This window comes from Amphiura filiformis, chromosome 12 (assembly GCF_039555335.1).
Source record: "Amphiura filiformis chromosome 12, Afil_fr2py, whole genome shotgun sequence".
In the NCBI taxonomy this organism is placed as follows: Eukaryota; Metazoa; Echinodermata; class Ophiuroidea; order Amphilepidida; family Amphiuridae; genus Amphiura; species Amphiura filiformis.
The window spans coordinates 49,090,437-49,110,458 of NC_092639.1; the positions used below are offsets into that span (position 1 = coordinate 49,090,437).

At 37.2% G+C, this 20,022-nt stretch overlaps 1 protein-coding gene across 1 annotated transcript in view; it reads left to right on the plus strand.

The window, feature by feature from the left end:
• LOC140166876 (short transient receptor potential channel 5-like) overlaps positions 1-19,396 on the plus strand; it is a 45,831-nt gene extending 26,435 nt beyond the window's left edge. The window contains exons 7-13 of the mRNA XM_072190364.1: positions 30-217; positions 1,622-1,761; positions 8,625-8,776; positions 10,317-10,724; positions 15,435-15,630; positions 17,098-17,280; positions 19,328-19,396. Coding sequence (XP_072046465.1) covers positions 30-217; positions 1,622-1,761; positions 8,625-8,776; positions 10,317-10,724; positions 15,435-15,630; positions 17,098-17,280; positions 19,328-19,384 — 1,324 coding nt within the window. The 3' untranslated portion in view covers positions 19,385-19,396. The remainder of the gene's footprint in view (positions 1-29; positions 218-1,621; positions 1,762-8,624; positions 8,777-10,316; positions 10,725-15,434; positions 15,631-17,097; positions 17,281-19,327) is intronic.
• Positions 19,397-20,022: the final 626 nt, after the last annotated feature.

Here is a 20,022-nt window from a genome sequence, read left to right on the forward strand (position 1 = left end):
TATATTGATGCTGTGTTCTTTCATTACAGTTACGTTCGTTTTCTGGTGCATTGGGTGTCTCGCATCTACTTCATTTGTTTCATTTTGTATATAACAGTTGTGACATCAAGCGCCAGCAGCGTCACTGGAGACGTATACGAACGAACCAACCAGTGTTTAGAATATTTATCTAGTCCCCCGTCTGCTGTCAAAATTATTGTTTATATCTGGATATTAGGTACATAATCACTGCCAATTACAGAAAAAATGCACAAAATTTTGGAGATTAAACAAATCCAGAATTGCCAAATGTACCATAGCTTAATTATTATCCGTTAGTCGGAACTAACTGGCAATAAAAGTTCAATTTAAATATTTTAGTGTGTTTTGTATGTATGCTGTTACAGTCACGTCAAACCACTTTTACAGTCTAATATCAGTCTGCGCACTCTCTGGATTTTAGCAAACACATTTTCTATTATATTTTATAACTAATGCAAAAAATTAACATAAATAGTAAGCTTATCTTAGCTTAGAGTATACTCAAGATTTTGAATGGTTAAACTTGTGTCAGTTCTTTGAAATTGTGTGACTGTAATATAAAATATTTGAAAAAAAAAAAGAATACGATTGGGCAATATTTCATTAGGCAAAACTGGATAATATTGTTTTAATCCTGAAATTGTAGTACTGTATATTTTTGGAATTGGAATTTCTGGAATTATTGTCTATTTTTATTACAAAGGACAAATAATATCACTTTTGCTTTCTACCTTTGCTTTAAAAGAAGAAGAAGAAGAAAAGAAGAAGAAAAACAAAAAGTGGCTACCATTATGTCATGTGTTTTTGTTATCTCACCATTAATAAGTAATTAGGAGGTATGTAAGGAAAGTATTAATCAATAATTTTTTCGGTTATGACGCCATAAACATACCCGAGTCGTTTGAGATGGACTCGGCTATAGAAACACAAGGTCTTAATAACGTTTGATATTAAGAATAACGATTAAGCATCATTAATTTGATCTCGTGCGCTAGTTGTAATGTTTGAATGTTTCCATGTTCCAGTGTATGATGCGTAAGCATCTTCCTCTGTTTGTATGATTATATTAGGCTGGCGGGTAAGCATCATTAATTGATCTCGTACACTGGTGTGTGTTGTTTGTACTGTTCATCCTTGACTGCTCATATCCATAAGTACCAGACTTGAGTCCTGTTTATCAGGGACAGTCTGTGTAGCTCAGTGGTTAGAGCGCTCGCCCGACAAGCGAGAGGTCTGGGGTTCTAGTCCCCGCACAGGCAGGTATGTCCGGAGTTTTTTCTCTGGTATATCTGCCTATACGCAGATACATAATATATGAGTGCATCGGGAGATGGCGACGGAAAAAGCCTACCTGAAGACCGCATGGGCCACATTAATATTCAATTCCTCGTGAATACGCTTATTAGCTACGCCTATTTCATTAATATTAATGAGCTCAATATTCATATGAATATTCATAAATGTCGAAAACGATTAGTATACTACTAAACATAACGTGTTTTAATTATTTCAAAACGAAGGATTTATAAGGAAGTAATATAAAGCACTATAATATGGCTAAAGTAGAGCCTCACAACGCCTTTGCATGCTTCTTCTATAGGGATGACCTGGCGTGAAATCTGTGAATTAAGGAGTAGCGGATTGTGGGTGTACTGGACCGACTCCTTCAACTACGGTGACATCCTGCAGCTTATTTTATTTTGGACAGCACTTATATGTCACATGCTGTCATATGTTAAGGTAACTTGAAAGTTATAGAAGTCTATGTAAATATAATACTTAGATTCTTCTAAAAAGTTTTGAAGAGCACCGATAGATATATTTGTAGTCGTTTTACTACAATTTCCAAATTTGTATCTGTTTCGTAGCTTAGTAATAAGTATACATTAGACACCAGAAACAAATTTGTCCGATCTTTGGATCGACTGTCGATGCTGTTTCGATGCTTGTTATTAATTAACTAACAACCAATTTGTCAGAATTAATGCTAAATTTATATTGATCATTGTCAACACAGGCAAAGATTCATATGTTATCACAATTAACAACAGTCATTTAAGGGATCTGGAATGAGCGTTTTGAGCGTTTCGATAGTATTTATTGTGGGACATGAGAGCACATCAAACATATCGAATTGCATTCTGAATACGAAGAATCTCTTTCTGATATCAAATAATTTTAATTTTTTGAAGTTCACGATATAATACACATTTTATGTCAAATTATTAAAATTTGATATTTTTCACATTTTCGATATATAACAGTCCTCGAAGTAAATTTTATAAATCTAATGATATATTCTTAAAGTGTATGTAGCTGGGAGGAAAAGCCGACGATCAATTGAAAAATTTTCACCTTTCATATTGAAATTACATTTATTTTCCCAAAAGGCCTAATTTCTTTTGGTGTTTTGGGGAAAAAATCCATATCTTCAATACGAAAGGTCAAAATTTTCAATTGATCGTCGTCTTTTCATCCCACCTACATACACTGTAAGAATATATCATTAGATTTATAAAATTTACTTCGAGGACTGTTATATATCATAAATATCAATTTTTAATAATTTGCCATAAAATGTGTATTACATTGCGAATTTCACAAAATCAAAATTATTTGATATCAGAAGGACATTCTTCGTATTCAGAATGCAATTCGATATGTCTGATGTGCTCTAATGCCCCTACAATAAATACCTATACTATATAATAGGGATTGACCAAGCATCGATGGTCGATCGGAAGATCGAACTAATTTGTTTTTATTGCCTTACGGATTTATTCATCGCCCTACCTTTTATTGGGCCAACTAATGGAGATGTACAAGCTTACTGAAACAAATATGTGATGCGATCAAGCAAAATCAGTCGGAACTCGGAAATGTTGATTTTGAGATATAGCCAAACAAAGGAAATATTTCCTTTTGTTTCCTGTTAAACTCAATTGCTCATATCTTTAGAACTGGTTGTTCAATTTCAATGGAGTTTTATCCAGCTTTGTAAATGTTTTTTACATTACTATCCTATAAGAAACTGTTTAATATTCCGACTGATTTTGCTTGATCGCATCACATAAATCAGTCGTCTTAGGGCATTTAAAAAAAGGCACTTAATTGAATGTCCACGTGACCACATGGGCGCAGACATTACAGCGTCTAGACAGGATGTCTGGAAAAGTGACCTTTGGCAGAGCGGGGGTCTTCCTGTGTATTTCAATTGGAAACGCGGGATGCATGTCCACATTTTCTAGCAAATTTGTCATTTTTTTGCAACTTTGTAGTATTATTGTAAGAGTTTCCGTCGATAACTTTTTTTCCGTCGACCAAAACTTTCAAAATTTAGTTCTTGAAAACATACTAAAAAAACTCCCAATTTTTACTTAAGTTGCACATTAAATTTTCAGCAATTTTGATGATATTTGTCTGAAAAATTCCTATCTCTTAGCATTGTAGCACATCTACTGATCACTTGGTGGTCTTGATATGGCGGCGCCCATGGGTCACGTGGGCATTAAATTTAGTGCCTTTTATTTAATACCCAATGGTAACTGTAAATAAAATATGCGAAATGTAACTATATTTTTGACCGTTCCCTTTAAATAAGGAACACACAACTAACGTACAATAGTATCATGCCTTTTACTTGATCCATGTCAATGTTAATGATTTTCAATCAATAGAGGAGTAGTTTTTCACCTATATACGTCACGACAATACACATGCGCAGTAATGCCGCGCAAATTTTCGGGGAATCATCAGAATTCAGATAGGAAGATGGGGATCAGAAATGGAGATGAATCATTTGCTTTGGAAAAACACAGACATGGGAATAGAACCTTGGCCCTGGCAAGCTTGACTATCGCTAGTCCAACGATTACTATTAAGCTACATTTATTATATTGCATGAACCCGACCCCATCAATAGCTATCAATGGGGGGTGGTACCAGTTGGGTCTGTTTGGAGGGGGAGCCGCACATACTGCAGTTACTGTCCGTTTTCCTATACACAATACACAGTGCTCTTTCCCATTGACGCGTGACCTCTACAAATAGCCCTACGTTAAAAGTATGGGGATATGACTAGTTAACGTCACTGTGTGAAAAATAACCGGCCAATATTAAAAGTACTCTTCTAAAGTTCTAGAAAATATAGTTTTTTAACATGTCCTAAATTTTTAGCTAATTTAGATGTTTGGAAATATTCGTACTTTGGTGTTTTAGTTAATGTTATAGGTAATAGTACATTGCCTAGTTAACGTCGCTGTGTGAAAAATAACCGGCCAATATTAAAAATACTCTTCTAAAATTCTAGACAATATAGTTTTGTAACATGTCCTAAATTTTTAGCTAATTTAGGTGTTTGGAGAGGGTCGTACTTTTGTGTTTTAGGAAGGACAGGTAAACGACAGATAACACCAAAAATATGAAGCAATTATTTCCAAACCGTGTTAAGTCAACAATCATTATGTTGCTCATTTTCAAGAATGCTGGTTTACAAAAAGCACGCCATTGTCTCATTTCGTGAACAAAGGTACACATACCATTGTTTCCTTTCGTTTCCTTTATAATCGGTTACCCAACTGAAGCTATGAATACCAGCTTTATTGCGATATCGCACATGAAAACAGACACTTGTGCACAACCAGAGAAGATCCGATTTAATCAGTTGAGCTGTTTCAAGGAGTGTTATCTTGGTTTAATAGCTTTTAATGGGGTTAAGTCCTGCAAAGGTCGAGATGAATTCTACTGTAGACATGACTGCATCATGTGACTGCTAATAAAAAAAAATGCATTTAAAAAGCGCATAAAACTGAAAGGTTACTATGCGCTGAACAACTTAATTACACTTAACTTACACTACAAAATGCATGAAAGAACAAAATATAAAACAGCAAACAAAATAAACGTTAATGATTTTAAAACCAACAGCTTCAGGTAAAGCGCAAAAGACATAAGAAGATTTATACAGTGTATTAAAAGTATTAACAGTATGGAAAGATTTAAAAAATATCAACAGTAATTTTAAAAGCAGCAATTTTAGATAAAAATTGGTCAAAGCAAATATATATAAGGTCGCATGTCATAAGTTGGGTATGCAAAAAGGGTGGAGGGATTACACTTTTCTGAAAATTGCGATACAAATTTGATTGGCTTTCCATAACCCCATATCCTACAGCAGTGGTTTATACCTCATTTTAAGCCTAATTTTATACTCTTTCAGTCTACTGAAGCATATAATTATACATGTTTCAGTAAAAAAATCACATCAGTTGAAATGAAAAATGCCAGGGGTGGAGGAGCAGGCGGATGTGGAGCAGGCGGATGCGGGAGTGTGCAATAGGGCCTATGTGAAAATTCACATGTCAGCATGTCAAAAATACTGGTTACTTTTTCAGATCTAGTGAGGGTATGATGTATTGACAGCTTTGAATGTTGAATTTGTACAACTAAAACAATTACTGAATACTTAAGGTGGCACTACACCCCATTATAAATTTTGTGACTAATTTTGCATTTTTCGCAAAAAAATAACTACACACTGGTAAATAAAGTTATGTATATTATAGGGGCAAGGAATCCAATTACCTCACTGAAATTTCAGTGATTCAAGACAAGTGGTTCATTATATGTTAAGAAATGAGGTACATTCTAGCGGTACCTCTTTTCTTATCATAAATAATGTACCGCTTGTCTTGAGTCGCTGAAATTCCAGTGTAGTAACTGGATTACTTGCCCCTATAATTATATACATACCTTTTGTTACCAGTGTGTTATTATTTTTTGAGAAAAATGCAAAAATAGTCACAAATTTATTAAGGGGTGTAGTACCACCTAAAAGGGTATTATGTTCAATTTTTTCATTTTATTTTCATTTTAATGAAATCCTAGTTGAATTTCAGTATTTTTAGCAACATGCTAATGTACATTTCTCTTCTTGATATTCATTTCCTCAATAATAGAATAACCGTCTCGCTAATTACTCGTAAAAAGGTCATTGACCTTCAAATGTAATTAATATGTAAGTATAATTATTTCAAATAGTTCATTTGAAGCATTGATGTATTGAGAACATATCCTCCAAATCTGATGACATTCTTGCATAAAATAAAAATTTTAGAGTCGTTTTTGTAATTGAGGTCCGATTTGAGATAAACGCATTTGAAAATTGAGATTTACATTAACACCTGTGTATTAATTAATCAATAATTAAGCATTATCTCAAAAATTAAGCATGTGTTAAGGTTAAAAAATGGTGTTAATTATTAGAGGTTGTCAATATATACAACATATCAAAAAATACATTTTTTGTCATTTTTGACCATGTAATTGAAATTGTACCCAACTTATGACATGTGACCATAAACAAAATATTCAAAAACAGGAGCTGCAACAGACAAGCGGAAGACATCGACAAGAGTTGTTTTATTAAGTGTCATACGCAGATTAAAAAAGGTGAGTCTTCAGGCGCGATTTGAGTTGTGCTGTAGTGGTAGAGTTTCGGACGGAATCCGGGAGGGAATTCCAGAACTTGGGCGCTACAACCGAGAAGCACCTGTTTGAAGTCTTGCTGGGAATCTCAGTCAGCAAATAGCGTGATGCGGATCTCAAGGTCCGTGATGGAATATAGCGCGACACATGATTAGAGAGATATGCGGGATCTTCACCCTTGAGTATCTTGAATGTCAACAGAAGAATTTTATAAACAATCCTTTCTCTTACTGGAAGCCATGGAGTTTGTACAAGACAGGGGAGATATGGTCCGATTTCCTGGTGAGAGTAGACCAACAAGATATACTACCGTATTACAGTTATATAACCTGGAAGTTACGAACGCATGCACTAATTTATCTGTATTTTCCTAATCTAGGTAACGACGAAGTTTGCCGATCCTGTGAATTGCATATGCTGCACGGCGTTAATGTCATTTACGTGGCTGACCATTTTGAGATTTTCGTCGAACAACACGCCTAAGTCGCGAACTTCCGGAGATGAACAATAGTTGCATTGCCGATGGTAATGGAGACATATCCTCAGGCACAGATCTTACATAGCGTGATTTGACATGCAGAAGTTCTATTTTAGACACATTCATCATGAGCTTGTTCTCAGTCAGGCATGAGTGGATGTCACGTATACAGTCCTCTAGCTTCGATAACATGCTGGTGCGATCACTGGGCTTGATTAGCACATACAATTGCGTGTCATCGGCGTATGACATGCTGCAAAGATTGTGCCCATTAATAATGTCTTCAATTGGAGCAGAGTATGCAACAAACATCTCGGGGCCAACGACAGAGCCTTGGGGCATGCCCCAATCGATGGTCATAGGATCGGATTGTACGCCGACGATAAGCACAGATTGTGTCTATTGTCCAGATAGGAAGCAAACCATTTATGAACTGTACCTTTGACACCGTATCTCTCATGTAGTCGACGCAGCAAGATGTTGTGATCGACGGTGTCGGAAGCCGCGGACATGTCCAATAAGATTAATACAGCCTCACAGTGGGTTTCAACAGCTTGGAGCAAGTCATTGTTGACTCTGTCAAGCGCATTTTTAACGCTATGATACTTCCGATATGCCGATTGATTTTTTGTGTACAAGTTATTGTTCATCATGTATGATTGGAATTGAGAAATAGCAGCACGTTCGATGATCTTTCCCAGAAAAAGGCAAATTTGAGTCAGGTCGAAAGTTTTTCATTTCCTCAACATCAAAACCTGCTTTCTTGAGCAGTGGCGTGACAAGGGCTCGTTTTAGCTACCAGAAGAAATTCAACTCGTTTGAACCCTGCTGTCGTCACGCCGATGCGCACATCGTTACTGCACACTTCACTGCTGCTAAAATTCCCAGTAACGATCATCGGCGTGATGGCAAATCATTGGGCTACAAGAAAATTATCATGACATTAATCGAAAAGGGAAAATTTTTGGCTACACTTAGGTGCCAAAATTTGTATTTTTGCCCCGGGGGGGGGGGCACTCAACTTTGGAAGTGACGGTATGTGCCTGTCAATAGGCCCCCTCTTTTGAAGTCGACTATACCCGATGACCCCCTTTTTTTAAAGGCATACCCGATGAACCCCCTTTTTTTAGTTGCGGCTACCCAATGACCCCCTTTTTTTGGTTGCGGCTACCCAATGACCCCCTTTTTTCTAGAAATGCAACACAAAAATGCCGAAACTGTCAAATTTTGCTCCATTTTTTAAAATTTTCTACCCGATTACCCTTTTTTTTAAATCTTATACTCGATGACCCCCTTTTCCCAAAATATTGTACCCAATGACCCCTTTTTTAACCCAATGACCCCTTTTTAAAATAACGCTTTGTTACCGATAGGTCCCTACTTCGCGACTCCGGTAGGCACATACCCGTCACTTCCAAAGTTGAGTGCCCCCCGGATTTTTGCTACACGTTGAATAAATACTATGTCCTGTTGCTTATTTTGCGCAACGCGTTACCTATTTTACTTAACGCGTTGAAGCAATACACTTTGGTCCTTGTGGCATGCCGCAGTGTTGCATGATATACTTATACTGAGTCCAGCCCACCCCCATATCAAAAACCTTCTTGGAACTAGTAATAATACATTCTTTACCTTTTAGAGAAATGGTGAGGTACAGGAATTGTGTGATTATATTACTGAAGCCTCTCAGTATATCGACATTATAGCCAAGGATAAAGTCAGTCATGTGTTGGATATTGTTAGAAAATTCACTATCTGTGAAATATATGTTGCGGAAAGTTTGACTAAAAGGTGGGTTCCTCTTTTTAGGGGCTGTGCAATAAGTATGAGCGGGGGGGGGGGGTAAAATTTGCAAACGGCCTGCCAAAAAATGCTTGCTCCTCCCACTCTCAGCATGTCAAAAATCGCTGCGCTTTTTTTTCTCGACTTGCCAAAAACTTCCCTCCTTTCATATGCCAAATTTTTGGTATCCCAACATACATACAAAAAACAAACGAGCGCGTTTTCATGAATATATGTCAAAAATCGAAATTGCTTGCCACAACGCCCCTTTCGGCTGGCCAAAACATTCTTGTGCCGCAATTTTAACCTCTACCAAGGCTCATAAGTATTGCACAGGCCCTTTTCTGTGGGTGTGTGTGTGGGGGGGGGGGGTGTGTGTGCGTGTGACTTTCTCTCCCGCTCTCACCCCTCTGTCGACGTCTCTCACTCACTTTCTGCCTCTGTTTGTGTATCTGTCAGTCTGTTTATGTGTCTGTCTCTCAGTGGTCTGTCTATCTCTCCCATTATTAGCGCATCATGCAGTTATTGTTAACTACATGTATGCACACAACACAGGGACACTTACATAGGCAATAATTGACCCGTACTGGTAGCGCTGTGCTGTGGGTATAGGAGATGAACTAGTTAAACGTCATATATCAAAAAGTATAAAAGCTCTGATTTTAGTACTTGCTCTATGTTTCAATTTCTTATTCTTTTCAAAATATCTGAATTTTTATTCCGGTACAAGCTTTAATAACGGGGGACCATGCATTTGTATGATAAAGAAAATCTACCATCTTATCCAAACTTCCGTGTTAATCCAATGCTCATTTTGCTTCACCGGGCCGCCCTGACTTGGTCGCGTTTGGAAGAGGAGTGCCACCAAACCGTAATAGGTACAAATTTAGTACTTTCTGTCAATCAAGTATGGTTTATTTTTTACATGTCAATCTTTAACTTATTAGCATAGTCCTTATTTTATTTTTTACATGTCAATCTTTAACTTATTAGCATAGTCCTTTAACTTATTAGCATACCGCCTTGATGAGTAAATGATAGCAAACCAGTGAAAAATCCCCCAAACTCAGTCAGTGGAGCTCCGCCCGTACATGTCAATAGCGTCATTATCGATTGGATTAGTCGATCGTAGCGGACAATTCGATCGCTCATTGCATTAATATTATCACGTGGTAAGAAATGTGCATTGGACAATCGATTACTATAATGGTTTAGTACTGCATATTTCGGTTTAATCTTCACTAAGCGGGGTTATGGCTGAAAAGGTCACGGTGAATTTGCCGTGGACAAAACTGCACTATGGCCAATCTGCCTTGAAATGAATTTTTTCAAAATTGTTAAAAAGTGGCTGAAAATAACAAAAAATGGGCCAATTTGTCGAAAGGTGTGGGGACACGTCCCCCTGCCCCCGGGATTCACGTCCATGTCTCTCACTCAGACCCACCGCACATTGTGTCGTTCCTGGTTCTTGCACACGACATAAAATTATGTACTGTATGTGAAAATGGAAATGCGTCGATAATATAAATCATGATTATTTTCATTTCAGCGACACCTTAAATTTGTCCTTCTTGTCAACAATCGAACCAAACGAATCATATACTCAAGAACCTACAGAGGCTGATGATTATAAATCAAGCAACACAGAAAACCGTAGTGAAATATTTCACATCAACACCGAAGATATAGCCTTGATTGGAGACGCTCTTATTGGTGTTGCTACCGTTTTGTCATTCTTAGCTCTGCTAAGAGACATTGTCGCAGTGGCTTTTGTTGGTCCCCTCATAGCATCATTTGGTGGAATGATTAGTGACATCGTTCGTTTCTTCATCGTCTTCATTTTTGTATGGATTTCATTTGCTCTTGGAATGACGCAACTTTATACAACACACGACATCATCAAAATGGCAAACTGCGATGAAACCCAGGACGCGTGTAAGCATTCGGCCTTTACAACGTGAGTAGTTATTTTGTGTCACTTAATGTGGGAGTAAGACCTGATTTATACTTTTTTATTTGACGTCAAATAGTCTATGTAACAAATGCTCGTTATTCAATCGGTTTAAGTTCATTCTTATCGTGTAACGTGTGTTTGTTGAAGAAAAAATTAAGTGACGCCGAATATCTGGCAAAAATAATTTTTCGCCGTCGTAGTGAATACGTCATACCTTAGTTACTGGTTCACACAAACTTTTGTTAGAAAATGTGTTTAATGGAAAGAGATTTTAATCATTATAGTACTGCAGAATGGTGAATCTATTGTGCATTTTACTGGAAAAGCACAGAAATAGGCATAGATGTAGCTCATGATATGTTTAACAAATTTGGAGTAATGGCCAAAAATAATTTCTTTCCAAGATAACAATTTGAAAGTTGCAGTTTGCAAGCCCTATTGATTTGTACACAAAGCGTTCGCGGACAAGAGAACTAGCGACCTGCTTCCATTGATTAGCCCGTTAAAACTAGCGCGGTGCTTTCATGGATTAGAACACAAAAGTGCAACTTTTGATTTCGTTTCTTCATTAGGTTTTAGATCACCGTTTCTTTAATTCGCAGCCAATTTTAACAAATATGGTCTTAAATCAGAGCTAAAGAGTTCAGGTATTGAGTGCTTGTTTTAGTTTTGATACATTTGTCTTTATTTACAGGGATGAAAACAACTGGTACCTTAATTCTTTGGCTTACTGTATAGGCTATTGCATTTATTGTACTGATTTATATTTACCGTATAGATACTGAATTTGTTTCAATCAAATGAAGTTAAACAAACAAAATTGTTTAAAGTAGCCGGTCTTTGTACAACAAATCAATACCAAAGGTGACTGAATTGAAGTGAACCATGTGGTTGGGAGCGCTCACGAGTAGTTTTAATTAAACAATGGGCCATTTGAACTGATATAAAATAGTATTTTATAATTGATTATTATTTGAATTATGGGTCTTGTATGCATAATTAGAGAGGTTGCGATTTCCAAACGTAGACATCGGACGTACTTTGATCTATTCAAAACCACTCTCCTGTATCGAAGCGAGGTCACGTATTTAGCTATTTTTGAAGATATTCCACGTGCGAAATCGACGTAGATACATCGTTGAAAATGCACAAAATTTGTCCATTTCACAATATGTTAAAGACAGTCAAGGATAATGAACATACGAAGGAAAGTCTAATTATTATTATGATCCTTTTTGTTTGTAACAAATCATTATAATAAAGGTACAGCGATGTGTTAAAATGGACTAAATTTAAACGCAATATTCATACGCAGAGATTGTCTATTGAAATGTGTGTGATACTTTGCGTATAAAAAATTACCTTGCGATTTGACATTTTGGACTCAACGTAGCATTAAAACGTACGTTCCACCATGGTTCCACGTGGAAATAGGCTGATTTTACCTCGAGTCTAGGTAAAGGAAACGTAGAGAACGAGTCTTTCTCTACGAATGTTATAGTCAAAATATCATGTTTTTTTGTACAGCTGAGGGTGGTGCAATAACTTTGTGTATCCCCGAGGTGGTGAAGTATTATAGGGGTGGGGGGGGGTGGTGGTCAAAGATTAGTTGGCAGGTCAGAGGGGGGGGGGCAAGCATTGTTTTTGCAGGTCGAAAGTTGGGTGGGGGAGGGCAAGGAAAGTTTGGCTCAGATATTTTAGGAACATTAGGAACACGTTCAAATATGCACAATTCCTGATCGGTTATTTATTTATTTATTTATTTATTTATTTATTTATTTATTTATTTATTTATTTATTTATTTATTTATTTATTTATTTATTTATTTATTTATTTACACACAAATTCCAAGTATAGACATCTGGCAAGGCAACGGTTCACTCGCACCTATAAGATTAGTATTTTTGAAAAGAGCTGTATTGTATTCAATCTGTTTGCAGACATACACAGGTGATTAGTGCAATCTGCTTGTGTTGGCATGGTTGGGCGATCTATTCAAACATTGTATTCATCTATTGCGATTATTACGTCACTTCTTAACTGATAGAGGCTCTGCATTCTTTTTATTGATTGGCTCCAAACAAAGGATTTGAACCGGTGTCCTTCACCGTAGTTATGGCGAGTACAGTTCAACAAAAGCATGATTGCAATCTACCACGACATTTCGGCTCACACACATAAGAAATGCACTACGATAAAATAGGTTGATGAAAACAGTGCAACAGAGCATTAATGCCCAAAATTGAAAAGCTGTATAATTTATAAACAATATACAGTACACATAAAAAATACTACTACAAGGGATTTTCAACATATAAGAACAATCAAGTACCAACATGCACAGTTTTGTCCTTATATCACTTTTGGGTTTATAACAAAATGTTTTCAAGCCTCTATCGTGATTGGCAGCTGCATAAGACATCTCTTTGACAGCTGATAATGCCCATCTATTCACCAAGTGGCTATTAACTGATGAGTACTGTCATTATGCTAATATGAAATCATTGTTTATCAACAAAGGCGAGGGACTCGTCTGTCGATATGCTCAAACAAACCGCTACACTGTTCAATGGCTTTCTTGTACTATATGAAATATGATGGGCGATTTGAAATGCACGTGCCCTGAGCAAACTACGATGCGTACGCACAATGCAGAAAGAACAATGGAAATTGTCATAATTCGTGCGCATACTGCCGGGCAATGACGTCACATGTCAAGTGGTCTATACCCGATCAATGTTGGAGTTGCCTATAGCCTATATGTTTAAAATTCTATATGGCTACCGAACTGTCATGTGGTCCAGTGGATTAGTGCGCTGGACTTCTGTATTCTGTATGTAGCAGCGGCGTGGGTTCGAGGCCCACCTGTGCCGAACTGAAATTCCATTTTTTTTAAATTTAATATTAGGGAAATGAGACTGGGCGAATTTATGTATGACGTAGAGAGGATTAAGATCCCTTTATTGATCCCTGACCCCACCGACTACCCCGGGCTGATTTCATGCAAAACAAATCACCAGATGACTGACTATAGGACATAGCGCCACAACACGAGCGTTGGTAAAGTATGTGGCCTCACTGCAATACATAGCTACGTAAAAACGTACGTGTTAACGTACGTAAAAACGTACGTGTTAACGTACGTAAAAACGTACGTCCTACGTCTACGTTTGGAAAATCGCAATCTCTCTATTATTACTATAAACCGCCCCTCTATACCCATGAAGCAAGTAGTGGCAACGTTTAGTCATCTATTGTGTGGTTTTATTCATTTATTGTGTCCAATGTCAGCGCTGAATTATTGGAAAATGCTGGCATTCAAAATTCATGACGTCACGTGAACGACACCTAATAAGTGTTTGATGGAATTCCTACTATCAAATCCATTTTTTGATGACATACCTTGTTACAGTTTCATGCTGTAAAGCAGTAAGTGGCAACCTTGCTTCTTCTTTTTTCCTGACGTTGCTGCCGTTGGCGGCGCCAGAAGCTGGTCGAAAATATTCGGTAAGAAATAGTTCCCTTCATCTCTGTTCATGGTGTTTTACCCTCGCCGCCTGATCCAAATTGCCTCTCTAATCTGTCTCTTGTTCCTGTTTTTGGTCTCCCTTGATCTAATATAATTCGTGTCCTCCCAACCTATGACATGGTTGTTTGGCGTAACGTGGTCTGTAATAGTAGATTTATAGCAGTTGCAAATTGTTTGGTTCCCAAAGGTCGTGCATTTTGTGTGATTAAGTTGGAGAGCTGTTCTTGGAAGTACCATGTTATAACTCTGCTGAAGACCTTGAAGTACCAGAAAAAAAATGCGCCTTGTTCCAAGTAGCCTTATGGCCCATAAGGTCACACATGGGTCAAATTTCAAAATTGATCTGTTCCACAAAATGAGCATAAAGTCGCAAGGGAAGATAACGTCATGAATATTGATTTGAAATATGTGACCGTCCACGGCGAATGAGCCGTAAATTCCTCCCCAGTCAATTTTGTTTTATTTCGTGTTTAAAAATAAACATCATAAACTTAAAATGGTATATCATTTGACTTCAAACGATATCCAGAAGCGGGGTTATGGTTTGTTAAACTTTGCTCCTTCAACAAAATTATAGCTTTTACGTTTTTACATGTGTCTCTTTTTCCACATTGTTGTCAATAAATATCAAACAGTCATAATTGGCGGTCATTTCAAATCATCCCCAAGTCAACGAGGCTTAAGAAAGTTCTCTCATTGTTAATTGTTGGTTATGCATACCTGTACAAAATACAATGCCTGGTAACCCACCACTTAAAAAGGATTGAGCAATATAAGCAAACAAAGACCAGAGCTATTAAAAGTTCTATAGCCATCTAAGGAAGGAGCTTATTATCCACTTCAACAATAGGATTATTGATTAGTTTTTGACTATCGAAATGAGACGGATGTCGGCCCAGCTTAAGTTACCGATGAATATGACCTTCGTACACATTTTACACCGTAACTCAGAATACAATTTAGGGAATTTACGGCTCATTTGTGCTGCCGGGTCATATATATCAGTTCTCAAATTGGACACAGTAGGTGAATAAAACATTCGGTCTGTTCGCGTATATAATATCCTCGGGCTGTCGATAACGGCGTCGTCTATTAATTGTCATTATAATACAAAAGGGTCGGTTTATATAACGTGTACATTCGTCAGTATGTAGTGATACTTTTCTATACATTTTCCCTTCAGATTATTCCGTTCTCTCAGCGTCTTATTTTGGTCTCTGTTTAGTCCAATGGATGAGGAGACTATGCACATGGACACAGAATTTAAGATGACGTTTACAGTAGGCGAAATTCTCTACGCGGTTTACATGGTAGTGGTGGTTGTAGTCATGTTAAATGCACTTATCGCCATGATGAGCAACACATATACGCGAGTAGAGGTTTGTCTGTTTTTTATTTGTCTGTTTCCCAACCTAAATGCTATTTCTGCTTTTAATATTTTAAAAGGTATGCTATGTTGTTAAAAATATTAATGGTGGCCAAAACTATTTCAGACATTTGATGAATAATTGCTATTATACGCCACTACTGTTTACACCACTGAGGTCCCGGGTCTAAGCTAGGACTTTTTCCAGACGGCTTAATCATTTGTCGTGTGAAAAGGAGACACTTTTGGGCAGGTTATCAATTTTGAGGTTTTTACATATCTTAAATATAGAGATATTTTGCTCCACAACGCCGTTTTCCCCAATGAAAGCGAAGATATTGAGTTCAAAAGTTATGTTATTATAAAATTGGAAATTGAGATATCGGCGTTTTAAAATATTATTGACAATGTTGAGAGTAGGAATAACCTTGAAAAATGTTTCAAAAAATACAAGATGCTAGTAATATTCCGGTCTGAAACTATCAGACAATATTTTTAACATTAATAACCTCACAAATTCGCAACAAACTGAAATTGTGAAAAAATCACCCCCTGGCAGATTTCTCCATTAACGATCCTGCCCAAAAGTGTCTCCTTTTGACATGACACGTCACATTTGATTTTAGATCATTTCTACTCCCGACCTTTTCTGGCACGTTTTTCCGGATACGTCGTTCTTTTCCTACATCTTAAATGTGGCTTTTGTTCTGAAATTATTGCAAAATGGCGTATATACTTAAAGCCTTAATGTACGGTCTTTTTTCAGAATATAACTTTATTTTTTTCAAAACCGATTTTTTGGCATATTTGAAATACTTACACATGTTCCAACTTACATCTATGAGCAAACTGTCAAATTCGCCTTATTTGTAGTAAAACGGGATGATATTCTGTTGGGCCGACATATTATCATAATATTTTAGATTATGATAATAATTATGTCGGAACGATCGCAATTTCAATCTCCACACATGTGGAGGAGCATAACCAAACTGGCTGCGTAGGAGACTAACTCTGAGGCCGCACTCGGCGTCCTAATCCGAAAAGTGCGAGATATTTCGAGTGATAGAGATGAAGTTTATGATGTTGTTTCTTTGCAAATTTCCAATGTTTTTCGCGTCCAAATGTATTGGAAACTTTCATAATGATTGCATATTATCATTTTGGAAGAAAAAAAGAGAAATCTAAAAATTTAAAAAGATCGTACATTAAGGCTTTAAATATTTGACAGATAAACGCCAATTCGCCGTCGTAGTGAATACGTCATACCTTAGTTACTGGTTCACACTTGGTTTTACACGCCTGTTTACAACCCGTTGACCTTGTATTGTGATGATTTTGATCGTGGTTCCAAACAAGGCAAAAACCTGGCGATTGACGATATAAACGTTACACTACGATGGCGAATAAATCCAGCCAATCAACCATCAAAATAAACGTACTACTTCTCTGTCTTACATAATACCCCTGTCTGTATAAGGAAAACTCAGAGGTAGAGTGGAAACTAGCTAGAACTAATTTGATGGCGGATTACATGACAACTAGTGCTACACTACCACCACCATTCAACCTGTTACCGACGCTAAGAATGATTTGCAACTGGATTTCTGCATCTTGTAGCAGAGTATGTAGTTGTTGCCGCAGCGACCATCATCCACCTAGAGTAAGCTTGATATCACAGTAGTATACACAAAAATTAAATGCTTCCTAAAAGTGTTTTTGGAATAAAATTGATTTAATGCGCATTTATTGCGCAAGCTAAGGAAGCCTGATTACCTTTTTAAAATAGCTGAGTGGGAGGGTTTTCAGTGAAATATTTTTTGTGTAAAAACTGAAGCATTCTATGTATAAAAGAATTATGAATATTAACTGTACATCACATATAACGACTCGTCATATCCAACCTCGACACATTTGATCCAGTTTAGAAGGCAGAGTCATTAAAGGAGACTATTACTGATGAAAACATATGTTTTAATCTGTTATAAACGTAATTATTGAACACATATACACTGGTTTTACTGAACACGTGATGATATTTACCACGACATCAAATAAAAAATAAAAATCTATGTTCTGAAATTCACTTTTGGATTCTTTAACAAATCCAGCGCTACTAATGCACATTATTGTTTAAGCAGTTAAAAACAATATTTATTAATTGATTAAAAGTGAAGAAGTCATTCAAATTGTCATTTTATATTCTTGAAATGACAAATATGGTAAAAAACCAAGAAAACAGAAGTATTGACGAAGTTAAAGCCCCATTCAAATACATGTGGCTAATTTATATAGTGTTAGTATATAAATTACAGATTTGTCTAAATGCCTTATTATATCTGAAATACACAGCTTTTGGTTGAACCACAAGAAGACTATGTTAGCACATCTATGACAATAACAAAGGTACCAAAATCTGAATTTTGATGATAATTTTACGATCGTCCGGATGAGCAAATCACTGAATGGGCCTTTAACATGGGAAGACATAAAGCCATAATTCATGAACTATGACTTTATGTCGACCTTTGTGTCTTAGTAATTTGCCATAAAACTTGTATTATATCGCGAATTAAAAATTAAAAAAATATTTCATAATTATGAGAAGGACATTATTCGTATTCAGAATGCAATTTGGTGTGTCTGATAAGCTCTCATGATCCACAAAAATACTGTGCAAAGGTGGCAGATCAAGCCCTCAAAGAATTCATATTGTTCGTACAGTTAGTAGCTTGTTACATTCATCCGCCGTGGCTTTCTTCTCCTTCTTCCAAGACGAATTAATCACCTTCAAAATGCGTCTTCTGCCATAAGCAACATAGCAGGATAACGCCACTTGACGCCACACATGCATTGTTATTACCACATGCCCTTAGGGTGTTCACAGATTATGGGGTCAAAGGTCATGCAGATGTCAAATTTTAGAAATGCATTTTCTGGACATCTGTACAGGGCTCAAACTCGGTGACAACATTACAACCTTCATGACCAGGGACATTTCGTAGGGGTCAGGTCAAAGGTCTCTGGGGTTAAATATTAGAATTGCATTATCTGGTAAGGGATACAGGGCTCAATCTCGGTGACAACAACATGGGGACATTTTGGAACATTTTGCAGGGGTCAGGTCAACGGTCATCTGGTTCAAAGCTTAGAATTGTATTATCTGGACATAATGGACACGGAGCTTAATGTGGGTGTCGATCAGCAAACCACATGACCAAGGGAACATTTTGGACATTTTGCAGGGGTCAGGTCAAAGGTCATTGAATTGCATTATCTGGACATCTGTAAGGGATACGGGGCTCAAACTCGGTGACAACAAACTTAGGGGAACATTTAGGAACATTTTGCAAGATCAGGTCAAGTGTCATTTGGTGTCAAATCTTAGAATTAGATGATCTGGACATCTGTAAGGGGTACAGGGCCCAATGTTGGTAACAACAAACCTTTAATATGACCAGGAGAACCATATAATATGGGCTGCTTACAAGTTTGCCCATGTGCCTGTAGGGTTAAAGGTCAAAACGACCAAATATTATTCAGTTATATATTTACATCTACTTCGCTCCATCTGCTCGGTCAGACGTATTACAAAAGTGAAGGATTGCCAAACCATATCAACATAATCAATAACAACAAAAATCAACAGTGATTTGTCAGATGCACAGTGAGTGAGTGACTAATATCCATCTCATCATTTTAATCTACAGAACAAACCAATTGAATATGTTGAAATTCAGCAGCAGAACTCTTACAAGGTAATTTAACATCGCTGTCACAAGTGGTGTTGATAACGCGTGGGGTATGGAGGGGTGTGTGTGGCAGATGTAACGCATCCTCGAGAGTTGGTACACTGGCACTCTATACGTGTATTATATTTAGAAGTAGGCATATGTGACTGTATACCACAGAGGAGTAAGATCAGACAGAGCGCGTACCACCAGTCAAAGTCCCCGTGTACTGTATGCTACCAGTTCTCGCATATTCATGAGGGCCGATTGTTCGATCATGCCGTGTCTAACAATCACGCCAGCGCTGCGTGCCTTCGCGTATACGCGATAGAGCGTTGCGTTCTTTAGCGATTACGCGATAGACCGTGAAAATACGCGGTAATTGCCTAGCAGTCTCGCCTGTCGCATTTCATGGAACAATCGGCCCTCATTATCGGATGAGGCGGAGACTTTAACTGGTGGTACGCGCTCTGTCTTATCTTACTCCTCTGTGCTGTACACACGAATCAGCCATAAAGTCGGCCCGGTCAATTTTGTTTTATTTCGTGTTTAGAAAATATATAGCATAAGCTTTAAAATGGTATATCAGTTGACTTCAAACGATATCCAGAAGCGGGGTTATGGTTTGTTGAACTCTGCTCCTTCAACAAAATGGTACCTTTTCTGTTCTACCC